At 35.3% G+C, this 13,787-nt stretch overlaps 1 protein-coding gene across 2 annotated transcripts in view; it reads right to left on the bottom strand.

The window, feature by feature from the left end:
* The window catches only part of LOC129001177 (protein halfway), a 145,130-nt gene that overhangs the window by 90,404 nt on the left and 40,939 nt on the right, over nucleotides 1-13,787 (bottom strand). The window contains exons 2-5 of one of the 2 annotated variants that reach the window (XM_054428426.1): nucleotides 10,342-10,441; nucleotides 8,159-8,299; nucleotides 2,721-2,833; nucleotides 378-609 (exon numbers count right to left, since the gene is read on the bottom strand). In XM_054428426.1, the coding sequence (XP_054284401.1) occupies nucleotides 378-609; nucleotides 2,721-2,833; nucleotides 8,159-8,299; nucleotides 10,342-10,435 (580 nt within the window). In that variant the 5' untranslated portion in view covers nucleotides 10,436-10,441. The remainder of the gene's footprint in view (nucleotides 1-377; nucleotides 610-2,720; nucleotides 2,834-8,158; nucleotides 8,300-10,341; nucleotides 10,442-13,787) is intronic. The other variant, XM_054428500.1, reaches the window with a different exon arrangement.

Genomic DNA, 13,787 nt, shown 5'->3' with positions numbered 1-13,787 from the left:
CCAAAGGTACTCGATCCCGGTTATTTCCCAAAGAACCGTTGGAAATGAGGACTGTCTTTTGGAACCGATACATCACTAAAAGTACACAATGCTGGTCAGATCCAAAATAGCTCGCTTGGCAGAAAATGGAACTTGTTGAAGACTATAAACTACTGTGAATTAACGACTATGAACTAATGACTATGACTTACTATGTATTAATGACTATGAATTAAGATTCGTTCCCTCGTGTGTAACATTTCTTGGCCAGAGCAGTAATAAAAAATTAATTGACAGTATTTTTAGATGATGATAGGAGTTTTAAGAACATACTATAGTTATCAGTAAAAAAACTTATTAACAATAACTTAAAGTTGTCTAATTGTACATTGCATTACCTGAAACATCAATAAAGAAGTATGCTTTGGGATTGCGGAAGGTGATGTTTGGGACATGGGTGAGATTGTTATTGCTCAAGTCGAGGTAGCCAAGCTGTGGAACGTTGGTGAGCACAGGAGGGTCAATCTCTATGAGCTGATTGGAGGACAGGTTGAGACACGTCAATGACTGAGGGAACTGACCACTGATACGAGATATCCTGCTTTGGGTCACTGATATGCCAATTAGTTGCTGGAAAACATAAGACAAAAGTCACAATACTTCTAATCGGGATCACATCATTTGTCCAAGTTTTCAGTTGTCCGAGTTTTGATAAATAAATAATAATATTTAGATAAATCAAGTATCCAAGTTTTCATTTGTCCGAGTTTATTAAATTATTTAAAAAATTTTCAAAATCAAGTGTCCGAGTTTTCAACTGTCCGAGTAGAGTCAACATCAATAATGTGATACCACGAGCCGAGACTGGCGTTTTAGGCTCCTGGTCAGAAGCCGATGTAAACCTCTTCTGAGAAGAAGTCGGGCATTGTGCGAGAGCCCCTTACGTCGACTTAAGAAAAATTATATTATATCTTTTTTTTTATTATCAGCAAGTTTGGTTGGTTAGGTTAGGTTATGACAGTTTAATTTTATAATAAACAATCTTCAAATTAATTTTATAATTAAAAATTATAAGTAAACCTCATTTGATTTTATCTTATATCTTTTAGCGAATTTCCCATATAAGGAACAAGCTTTTACCGTAGGTCCCATGGTAAGACCTGGACCCAAGACCGATTTTTTATCGTTTTGAGGTCCCCAGAGGCCAAAAATACCATCCGTTCTAATTCATATATATTGTATATATATATATATATGTGTACGTTAGCACAACAACTCGAGCGAAAATGATCCAATTTTGATGAAAATTTGGTATAAACGTGTAAAGTTACATTTATTCGAACGAGTTTGCGAACCAGCATGATCCAACCATGGAAACGGGGGTTTATGGGGGGTTTTATGGGGATAAAAGTGGGGTTTTCCCATTTTTTACCCTAAAACAAAACATTCTTATTTCTAAACCATTTTGAAGAGCTTAAAAAAGAAATAATTTAGCATATTGAAGCGCTGTTTTATGCCTAACGAATACGGAGAAAATTAAAAAATGTGTAATTTAAAAACTCCCATGTTATTCTTATGGAGAAAATAAAAACTGTTGTAGTTGACTTGTTTATGGATATATGTTGATAAACATTTTGAAAATTTATTTATTTCATACTACTGTATGGTCAAAAAACACTTTTTACCTTCCCCGTAGTAGCAAACCTAAGCACTCGTTAAATCTAATGTTATTTACATTGGGAATAAATATGTCTTATTTATGGAAATATTTTTGTAAAAATGTAATCCGACAAGTTTAAATTTGCTTAGTCTGAGGTTTGCTGCGGCGGGGGTATTTTATATTATCAGCAAGTTTGGTTGATTGTGTTAGGTGATGACAGTTTAATTTTATAATTACAAATTTTAAAATTAGTCTTATGATAAAAAATAATTTTATAATAAAAAAATTATAAAATTAGTTTTACTATTTTTCTTAGGTCGACGTGAGGTGCTCTAGCACAATGCCCAAATTCTTCACAGAAGAGGTTTACATCGGCTTCTGACCAGGAGCCTGAGACGCCAGTCACGGCGCGCGGTGTCACATTTTTGATTTTGACTCTACTCGGACAGTTAAAAACTTGATATGTCGATATTTTTAAAAATAATTTAATAAACTCGGACAAATGAAAACTTGGACAGTTGATTTATCTAAATGTTATTAGTTATTTATCAAAACTCGGACAAATGAAACTCGGACAACTGATTTTTGTTTTGGCGGCCGGTTTGTATGCCGCCATGAGGCTAATCGCCATTTACGGAATCATTTGTGAATGGAATGACACAAATTTCAGCTCTGTAGCTGACGTGTACGCTTTGCTGTGTGTTTTTTAAACTTTATAAGATCAAATCTCCTGCTGTGCCCGAGGTAAGGTCAATGATACTTTTTTTTAATTAGAAGAATCATTTCCGATATTGACATTCATCGTCAAAATGAAGGGTATGTCCCTAATGCAATGAGTGAGGGTAAAGTGCGGAAATGGGTTATAAAGTGTAAAAATTGGCTTTTTTCCTTTCTTCTTAGTGGACTGTCTTCTTTCAACAGCATTTTCATGGGCATTTTTAAACTCCCTAGCCTAAGAAAGATATTGCTGTGTAGGACAATATTATTTTAAGTAACAAACAAAACATAAATACACTCTAGACTCTGTAGTGAGTCACACTGTTTAACGTCTAATCATGCTATTTATTGTCTGTCAAATTACCTGAAAATGACGGGACATCTCGGTAGCATCCAACTTATCTATGGAACAATTTAAAAGATGTAGAGCAGTAACTGGAGCCTGGGGAGGTTTTCCTGTTGTATCAACTTTCTGAGCTGAAAGAAGATGGATTTAAAGATTTCAGTGTCGAACATGCAATTTTGTAAGAGTTTAAATGCCTACAGTGTGAGTAGTTCTGTGTTTAGACTTTGAACAAATATGCATTTTACTAACACAGTCAGCTTTCTGATATTAAATATTTTGGAAACTACAGAGGCTGAATTATTTTTTAAGGAAAATATATACCGTAATTATTTAAGTTAACAGTAAACAAATTTAAGTTGAACCCGGCTGGAAGCAGGAAAGTGGAAAGTCCAAGAAAAAAACATGGACATGGAAAAGGACATTGGTTGTGTTCAGGGCCGGATTTCTTAATATGCCCAGGCCTATGGGCGCAAGCTGCCAGGAGGTACACGGCTGAAGGGGAAAACATTTTGTTTAATATCTAGAAATAAAAATATGTAGCCATAACGTAACTTATTTTGCAAATCGATTTTCAAAATTTCTGGCTAATAAAGCATTATCATTTTTAAGTTTTTAATTTGTTTAATTAATCTATTTTTTCACACTACGCATCGAGGCCTTAAATACGGGAGAAGGCTGTAGGGATGTTGTCTAGCAGTACGCATTATGAATGGTACTACCACTGTCATTATGCTGGCTCGGCAGTCGACGCTACTGCTCAGATTGTAATAGGGACGCAAGCATGTGCTTATGTTATTGTCGAGGTACTGTTACCACCCTCACCTAGCAAAACGAAAGTTATAACCAATCTTTTGATTAGCTTACAACGACCTACAGGATCAAGTAAAAATATACGTTGTGATGAATGTTAAAAAAAAACTATGAGTTCTTCCAATTAACGTCTTCGATTACCAAAAAAAATATCAATCTGAGTTTTCAATAGGTTTTAGCGAATTTCCCATATAGGGAATAAGCTATTACCGTAGGTCTCATGGTAAGACTTGGACCCGGGACCAATTTACTTTTTCATTTTGATGTCCCTAGAAGGCAAAAACACCATCCGTTCAAATTCATACATATATATATGTGTGTATGTCTGTTAGCACGATAACTCGAGCAAAAATCATCCGATTTTGATGAAATTTGGTACAAAAGTGTAAATCTACGTTTATTCTAACGAGTTCCTGAACCAGCATGATCGGACCATAGGAACGGGGTTTTATGGGGGGATTTATGGGGTAAAAATTGGTTTTTCTTGTTTTTGACCCTCAAAACATAATATTTCCCAAATTTTCTCCAAACCATTTTGAAGAGTTGAAAAAAAACCAAATAATTTAGTATACCGTTTGGTTTTAAGGTCTTATGGGGTAAAAATTGTTTTTTCTCATTTTTGACCCCCAAAACACAACATTTTCCAATTTATCTCTAGACCTTTTTAAAGAGCTTAAAAAACAAATAATCAGTAAATCATAATATTTTTTTACGTTTATTAGTCACGGAGAAAATTTAAAAAAATTTGATTCTAAAATTCCCATGTTATTCTTATGGAGAGTATTGTAAAATTTTGTAGTTTGCTTTTTGATGCATATATTTGGATCAAACTTGGCAAATCTATTTATTTTATACTAAGCTATTAATATTTTACTAAAAAACACACTTTTTATTACCCTCCCTGTAGGCAGCAAACCTAGGTACTCATTAAACCTAATGTTATTTGAATAGATATAACTGAAAATCAAATCAGGCAAATGGAAATTCGCTTACTCTGCAGGTTTGCTGTGACGAGGGTATTAGATGTATAAAACATTCTACAAAGCGTCCTTTAAATTCTGGCATTCTCTTTCTCTTCTCTTCTCAGGCCAGAGGATCGGTATGTATGGTCGAAATATTTTGCTTTTACATATATTTTCTAATACAGTTAATCACTCCACCATGTCATATACATTTACAGAATAAAAATAGACAATCTATATAATTAATACGCGAACACAAAGTTTTTCGGTTGAACTCCTCCGCCATTTCCTATCCGATTTTATCCATTGGCATCTCATTGGAAAGAGTGTGTCGCGTAGATTTGAAAACTGGCCTTACATTTTTGAAAACGTCCCTTGGGCTCTGCCCCAGTGGCTTTGAAAGTTTCCATGTTATTCTTATGAAGAACATAATTGTTTACATTTTCATCAGCTGTATAATTTAATTGCTGTTATTTATTTTCCCTACGGCCGTTATTTAAAGTACTTAGCTATTTCAGTACAGTTCTTAGAATTGAAAAGTATCTCATAACAGCATTGTTTACTTTCATAACAGCATTATTTACTCATAACAACACGGGTAACAGACCAATAAGGTTCAAGGATTGAGAGAGGAGAAGAAAAATTGTAATGATTCGAAATTCAACTAATCAGCTGTTCAGGCCAATTTAATTGTTGATTGGTGCAATTAGTGTTTGATACAATGTTTCGTTGCATGACTGTCAGTGCAATGAGAGGTTATAAACAAAAACGTAACCTCTCTTTTTTTTTGTAATTGATTTTTAGTAATTAAAACACCGTCGTAGGTAAAGTAGTGTACGCAACTCGCGTAAATAGTGTTAACGACACGAGTAGAAAATTTAAGGTACGAGCCTTGGCGAGTGCCTTACAAACTTCTACGAGTCTTTACGCAATCGTTGCGTAAACAACTATTTCAATTTAACGTAATGGGTACTATACATTTACTGATTTTGTTGAAATTAAATATTTACTATTTTAATTAACATTCTTATATACAATGTAAAAAATCGAGAAAGCCTGGGCAATTTAATTTATTTGAACAAATAAGAAAAAAAAAATTGACAGGGTACTGTATTTCTTGAGAAATCGTTGAAAGAGATTTTTTAAAAACATTTACTATCGTTATCATCCTATATAATGAAGAATACCTACAATATGAAGATTCCCACAAACAATGAACAAGGATGTTAGCCGAAGTGCTACTATTTTGTAGGAAACACGGACTTAACTTGATGATGATTGGCAAAGGAAAACCCTCCAAGGCTGAATTAAACTGGTACGGCAAGGACATTAAATATATGTTTTCATAAAAGTCAAGTGATTTTAAAATAATATGACTACATCCAAGAAACCTTAATAAAACTTTCATTGAAGGATTCACATTATTCACTTTATTATTCACATTTAAGGGAAACAAAAAACCATCTGAACAACATTAGGCCTTTCAATTCCGCATTATTTCAGGGAAATACAGGGAGCGGCAGAAATATCTGACGGTTTTCAAGCGAGTACAGTCCGGCAGCCGAGTGGAGGGGGGTGGTGGGGAGCGGCTCATTCTCAAGGCCAAGTGACCCCATTTGAGTCGCCATGGAGCAGTGGACCAGTATACATCGCACGTTTGCCGTTGAGGCGTTTTTTAAAAATGGCGATTCTGTTGTTGGTACGCAACGTAAGTTTCGTAGGCATTTTAATGTGGCTCGTGGGGAACTTATCCCATCCCGAAACACCATCAAATTGTGGGTGGATACCTTTAGATCACAGGATCAACTGCAAAACGTAGGCCTACAGGCCGTCCAAGGCCAGTGAGGACGCCGGAGAACGTGGAGCGAGTGCGACAAGCTGTGCTAACGAGCCCGCATCGCCCGGCGCGTAGACAAGCTGCTGCTCTTGGCATGTCTGATCGCTCATTGAGACAGAGTGGTTATGCAGAAAATCAGGCAGTTCTTAAGTAATGTAAACAAAATGTAATCGCTATAAAAAAATGAATGAAATTTGTAAACGTACTGGCGACAATGGGTAGTACCATGCAGACTTCATTATTATTGACGAAGATCAACATGAACAACCTAATGCGGCTATAAGTGGGAAACATTAATTTATAGAATACACTAAACAACCAGATCAGTTTTTGAAAAATTATAAATATTTACAAGAAATGTTGATTATATTTCCCTGTTAGGTAGCCTACGTAATCTATGAGTTGAGTACAGTATTTTAAACTCATCGGAAATTATGACTTTTATTCGTTTTTAAATAAGTTATTTGTTTTTAAATAACTACTTTACTTCTTTGCAATTGCTCGATTTCGAGCAACATGTACACTATTTATAATTATTATAACTTGTTTATAATATAATACTCCCGCCGCAGCAAACCTGCCATCTAAGCAAATTTCCATTTGCCTGAATTGATTTTCAATTCTATTTAAATAACATTAGGTTTAACGAGTACCTAGGTTTGCTGCTACAGGGAAACTAATAAAGTGTGCTTTTAGTAAAATTTTAGTAGCTTATTATAAAATAAATAAATTTGCCATGTTTGATCAAAATATGTCCATTAGCAAGCAAACTACATTTTACAATAATCTCCACAAGAATAACATGAGGATTTTAAAATCACATTTTTTTTAATTTTCTCCGTAACTAATAACCGTACAAAAACACTTTGATATACTGAATTATTTGTTTTTTAAGCTCTTTAAAAAGGCCTAGATTGGAAAATTTTGTGTTTTGGGGGGGGGGGGTCAAAAACGAGAAAAAAAAATTGTTTACCCCATAAAACCGTAAAACCAAACGGTATACTAAATTATTTATTTTTAAAGCTCTACAAAAGGGTTTGGAAATAAATTGCAAAGTTTTGTGTTTTTAGGGTCAAAACTGGGAAAAACTTTTACCCCATAAAATATTATATAGGCCTATATCTTATATTTATAAAAGAGGAAGTTTGTATATTTGAACGTTATGGATTCCGAGTCTTCTTGTACACAGTCACAGATAGTCTTGTACATAGATACAGACAGCTTTGTGTTAGTAAAAAAATCGGTCTTGTACAATTGTACATGGATACAGACAGCTTAGTGTTAGTAAACAAATCTGGAAAAATCGGATCCATCAAAACCGGATCCACCAATAGAAAGATCTGGAATTTTTTGGATCCCATTGGGTGCCGGTTCTAGATCGGATCCGGTAGTCTGATATCCGGATCCGACCATCACCAATATTAAATTTCCTAATTTTTTTGCAAGGGGAGTGCAAGTGCACCCCCCTGTGGGCGCCCATGGAGGCCCTATGCTTCAGGAGTCAAAGGGATTAAGTCAAGTAAGTCAAATATATATATTCACTTAAATATGTATATTCACTTCATTGCGCATCGGTTTTGATAAATAAAATAAACTGTTGAATGTAGAATTAAAAAATGTCAAATATGAACAGCTTGAATAGGTACTAAAAGTCAACTTTTCATATTCAATACTAAATCATACTAAAAAGGAAATAATTAAAATCAAGCAGCAAATTTTGAATATGAGAACAATTTTAGAACATATTTTTAGATAAAACTAGCTGTTGGTGTTTTTTGGGTTCGAATTGTCGAGTTAAAATCGGGTTTAATTTGAGTTTAAAATACACTTTATATAAATACACTTACAAACACATGCCAAGCTCTCTTTGTACTTGTACTCAGAGTCAATATTACAACACACAACAGTTGAGCCTTCAACTCTTTGGCATTTGCAGATTGTTTCTTCGTCTACTACAGGACATGATGAAGGAGGGTGATTTACACATCCTACACAAACAATACATCAATATCATAAAATCATCTAAATCAAAATTTTATCATAAAAATTATTCAAAATCTTAGTATCTTGAGTGATTAACCAATACCATAGACTAACCAACACAAGTAGACTTCACATCTCATTGAAAAATCTGAAGCTTGTTTTTCATGCTCATGTTGGTAACACTGAACGCTAGTGTCGATAAATTTTGATTTTACAGTGTGGGACAGGGAAGTATCCCTACTTTTAAGATGGCACTATAAGTAGTGGGGCTGTGCTAGAGGAGTGGGGCTAGGCTCGTTTGGAATACTGGGTAGTGCTAGAGGAGTGGGGTTAGGCTCAAATGACACTTTTAGTTTGGAATACCAGATAGTGCTAGAGGAGTGGGGTTAGGCTCAAATGACACTTTTAGTTTGGAATACCAGATAGTGCTAGAGGAGTGGGGTTAGGCTCAAATGACACTTTTAGTTTGGAATACCGGATAGTGCTAGAGGAGTGGGGTTAGGCTCAAATGACACTTTTAGTTTGGAATTTTCTAATAATAGCACTGTCAGTAGTAGACATGGTGGCACATAGTAGACATGGCACTGCTTGGTTGAGTTACCGGATAGTGCTAGAGGAGTGGGGTTAGGCTCAAATGACACTTTTAGTTTGGAATTTTCTAATAATAGCACTGTCAGTAGTAGACATGGTGGCACATAGTAGACATGGCACTGCTTGGTTGAGTTACCGGATAGTGCTAGAGGAGTGGGGTTAGGCTCAAATGACACTTTTAGTTTGGAATTTTCTAATAATAGCACTGTCAGTAGTAGACATGGTGGCACATAGTAGACATGGCACTGCTTGGTTGAGTTACCGGATAGTGCTAGAGGAGTGGGGTTAGGCTCTAATGACACTTTTAGTTTGGAATACCAGATAGTGCTAGAGGAGTGGGGTTAGGCTCAAATGACACTTTTAGTTTGGAATACTGGATAGTGCTAGAGGAGTGGGGTTAGGCTCAAATGACACTTTTAGTTTGGAATACCAGATAGTGCTAGAGGAGTGGGGTTAGGCTCAAATGACACTTTTAGTTTGGAATACCGGATAGTGCTAGAGGAGTGGGGTTAGGCTCAAATGACACTTTTAGTTTGGAATACCGGATAGTGCTAGAGGAGTGGGGTTAGGCTCAAATGACACTTTTAGTTTGGAATACCGGATAGTGCTAGAGGAGTGGGGTTAGGCTCAAATGACACTTTTAGTTTGGAATTTTCTAATAATAGCACTGTCAGTAGTAGACATGGTGGCACATAGTAGACATGGCACTGCTTGGTTGAGTTACCGGATAGTGCTTGAGGAGTGGGGTTAGGCTCAAATGACACTTTTAGTTTGGAATTTTCTAATAATAGCACTGTCAGTAGTAGACATGGTGGCACATAGTAGACATGGCACTGCTTGGTTGAGTTACCGGATAGTGCTAGAGGAGTGGGGTTAGGCTCAAATGACATTTTTAGTTTGGAATTTTCTAATAATAGCGGCGTTGTCTAATCTTACTTTTCCTCGTACCCTCCATGAGGACCTACACCTCCATCCATAAATGATGTTAGTTGCTCAACTCACACAACAGGACTGTATTTAGGGTATGGAAGAATGTACAAAAGCTGCAGCTTTAATCCATCAGGTCACGATCATTGCTGATATTGTCTCTAAGCCACCACACTATTGAGGGAAGATAAGCAGTGTGACCAATAACTAGTTTAATTTTTTTCTCTGTTTATACAAATTTTATTAATAAAGAATAAGAATAAGAATCATTTATTCCATTGATCTAGTTACACTTGATAAAGTCACTTATGCTGTAGAAAGGATTTTGAATTAGCCAATTATAAATTCTATTTTTAAAAATAGTGTAATCAACAAATTTTGCACTGTCAGGTAGTTTATTAAAAAAGCGAATTGAGTTAATTTTGAAAGAGTCACCCGTTTTAGCCAGTCTATGATCCTAGTAAAAAAAGAGAGTAAAATAAAGAGTAAAATTCTATTAAAAACCAATAACGGAAATGGGTTGACTTACCTTGCAATGGTTCATCGGTAGCTGATGCTAGCATTTTGAACTTGCACCCAACAAAAAATGTAAACCACACCAACAGCACAGAATGAAGCAGCATCTCTGTCTGTAAAACAAATATATTGTTCAATTTTTACACACAGTTTTATAACACAAAGTGCCTGATATAAATATTTTTTTTAGATAACTAATATTAACTAACCTAGCATCTTAATCACAGATAATTCAATGATTTTGTAAATCAACACTAAAAAATGTATTCTATAATAGAGCGGTGTACCGATTTGAATTCAAATGTTCAAAACGCGCGCCGACGCAATGAACAACAGTGGCCAATCAGGTGAACACGGAAGGATATTAACATACGAGGGCCGGTAAACAGTTAAATCTCAAAAATCAATTTGCGGAAAATTCACTTTTCGGGAATATCAGTACGTGCGTTTCAAATTCGAAAGCAATTTGTCTGAATATACCGGAGTGCTTTATTAGAATTCGCAGAAATCGCTCATAAAAAAAATCGAATTGAGAAATTAAACTGAGTCCGTCCGACCGGCATCGTACAGGAAACGTCGAAATTCAACCGTTTCGTTTGTGCTAGGCCCGAAGTGTAGTTTTATATATTTGTTTTAAGTAAATGTAATGTAAATGTAAATGTTTAAGTAAATGTTTTGTATTAAATGTATTATCTGTATTCCTAGCTCACACCAATCTGCACAACATAAATTAATTGACATGTTTTATCCATAGCAATCATGTTTCAGTAGGTCTATGTAGTCACATGTTCTTGAAATCATAGATAATCTATAATATTAAAACGTAACAGGTTTTTTTCATTTCACGATTCTGAATCAACCACTCGACGGATTTTCATGATTTTTGTGTTGAAAGAAAGATAATTTTGAGAACTAGGGAATGTCGAAGCCATAATTTTAGTTTAGGGTCCCAGTTATTTAGAAATTGACTTTTAATTTTTGAAAAGTCTAGCAGCCGACGCTAAGATTCTAAACTAGCTTTTGGTATAACATAATTTGCTTAACATAACAGCTGTAAACATTCAGCGTTTGTAACACAAATTCAGCATTTGGATCAAATTAAAAGACATACTAAGGGTTGACTTATTTATACTATGTGTATTTTATTTATTTTTTATTTATTAAACATCATCACATTACATCAATTCTCTTGACAGGTGATTTGTCACAAAGTCTAATACTAATACTATACTACATTTTAAAATAAAATAGCTTACAAAAGAAATAAAGCATGTAATAAGCTACAAACCTATGGGAGAAGCAATATCTTTCAAATATACTCATTTTCCAGATATTCCTCTAACGAGTAAAATGCCCTCTCCAAAAGGAAATTTTTTAAAGATAGTTTAAATTTAGAGAATGAGGCAATGTTTTTAATCCCAGCGGGTAATTTATTGTAAATTTTTGGTCCCATGTGTAATGCTAATCATTGATACGTTCAATCCTTCGATAAGAGGATGACAGATTATTTAAATATACATCTTCTAAATATATAAAAGGCAAAGCCCTCACTGACTCACTCACTCACTCATCACTAATTCTCCCACTTCCCATTTACCTAGGAGGCTGAAATTCGGTACACCGATTCTTGGGCATTAAATAGGAAAACTAAGTAGTTTTTATTCTGATCGGGCTTTCGGGCTCCGCCCCAGTGGCTCTGGAGTTTCCCATGTTAACCTTATGATTTTACATATTTAAAAGGAATTAATGAATCTTAACAGCTGTTTCAATTAAACGAGTTGGTTCTGTTCTATGATGTTCAATAGCATTAAAGTTACAAGGATTACCAACAGGGTGCAGCTCTATTATTTTTTTTTATTTATGACAACAGCTAATTTGCAACCAAAAGGTGAGTGAGCGTAGCGAACGAACTTCAACCTGGAGGCGAGTTAGCGTAGCGAACGAGCTAACCTGAAGGCAAGTGAGCGCAGCGAACGAGCTCCAACCTAAAGGTGAGTGAGCTTAGAGAACAAACTTAAACCAGGACGTGATTGAGCCATGCGAATACTTATGAAGTTGCTATCTTCACGGGCTGCACGGACCAGGATAAAGGTGTACGGGTGCAGGACTAGGACGGACTGACATGTGGTTAGATACACGGGTATAGCGTGGTCGCGGCAGCCAATGGGAATTTATTAAATATCACCTGATATGACGTCACAGACGTGGCGTGATATGGTGTGATGTACACACACACTAACACACATTTACATTTTATACAACTTTGGTTTCCTACAAGAAACGCTGTTTTACAAATATATTGAATACAAAATCATCAAATATACTACAAATATGTTGTTGTGTTTACTTTTCTTTGTTTACACTTATTTATTTAGCAATTGATGCAGTGAAATCTATATATATAAAATCCAATGTATGTTTGTATGTTTGTCCTTTATGGACTCCGAAACCGCTCAACAGATTGTAATGAAACTTTCAAGCATTATTAAGCATTATTCAAGGATGGTTTGTGTGAAGTTTGGTGCAGATCCGTCAAAAGGGCTCCGCCCCAGTGGCTCTGGAGTTTCCCATGAGTACTCATATTTAAATGGAATTAAAGAATCTTAACAGCTGGTTCAACTAAACTATCTGATTCTGTGATGTTCAATAGCATTAAAAAGTTAATAGGCTTACCAACAGGGTGCAGCACTATATTTTTTTTTAATTTATGAGAACAGCTAACTTGCAACCAAAAGCTGAGTGAGCGTGGCGAACAAACTTCAGCCTGGAGGCGAGTTAGCGTAGCGAACGAACTTCAACAAGATTGATTGAGAACTTGACCAGTGATTGAGCCATGCAAACAAGCTCAACTTGAAAACGAACAAGCATGTGACTTAAAACCACAATAGGACAGGACGACGTCTGTCGGGCCAGCTAGTTGACATATGAAGGATGTGTGTGGACAATTCGTTTATTGATGTCAGGACACCAACGTTATAATTATGTGTACTGTGAATTTTATTGGATGTTTTCGTTTTATTTTAGGGAGTTTCAATTCAGACCTACTGGAAATTGTGTATAGTATGAGTAAATTGTATTGTGGTAATATTGATTATGGAAGAGGCAGGTATGCGACGGAAGGTGATATCATTGACTAGGCCTATACACTTCTCAATTGATAATTACTCTTTCTACTGTAGGCTGCAATAAAATTTGTCTTTATACGTGTAACTAGCTGTTCTGAATTTTAGGCCTACACAGTTTTAACTGACTACTCCCGTACGTAGGACGGGCTAACACCTCGTTATTTTTAATTGTTAAATATATTAGATCAACTGTAGGGTAAATAGTATTAAGAGGTATTCATCAATTACTGATTTATATGAAAACAATTTGCACTAAAACTCCACATTTTGAATATTTGTAACAAGAAGAAGATTTTTTAATATGCCGTAATATTGCATTTACTATTACTAATAG

Source organism: Macrosteles quadrilineatus, unplaced genomic scaffold, assembly GCF_028750875.1.
Source record: "Macrosteles quadrilineatus isolate MER2022 unplaced genomic scaffold, UCM_ALF_1.0 Scaffold_1__1_contigs__length_201487025, whole genome shotgun sequence".
Lineage (NCBI taxonomy): Eukaryota > Metazoa > Arthropoda > Insecta > Hemiptera > Cicadellidae > Macrosteles > Macrosteles quadrilineatus.
The sequence above is the reverse complement of the archived record's forward strand: the minus strand, read 5'-3'. Positions and strand labels throughout refer to the sequence as shown.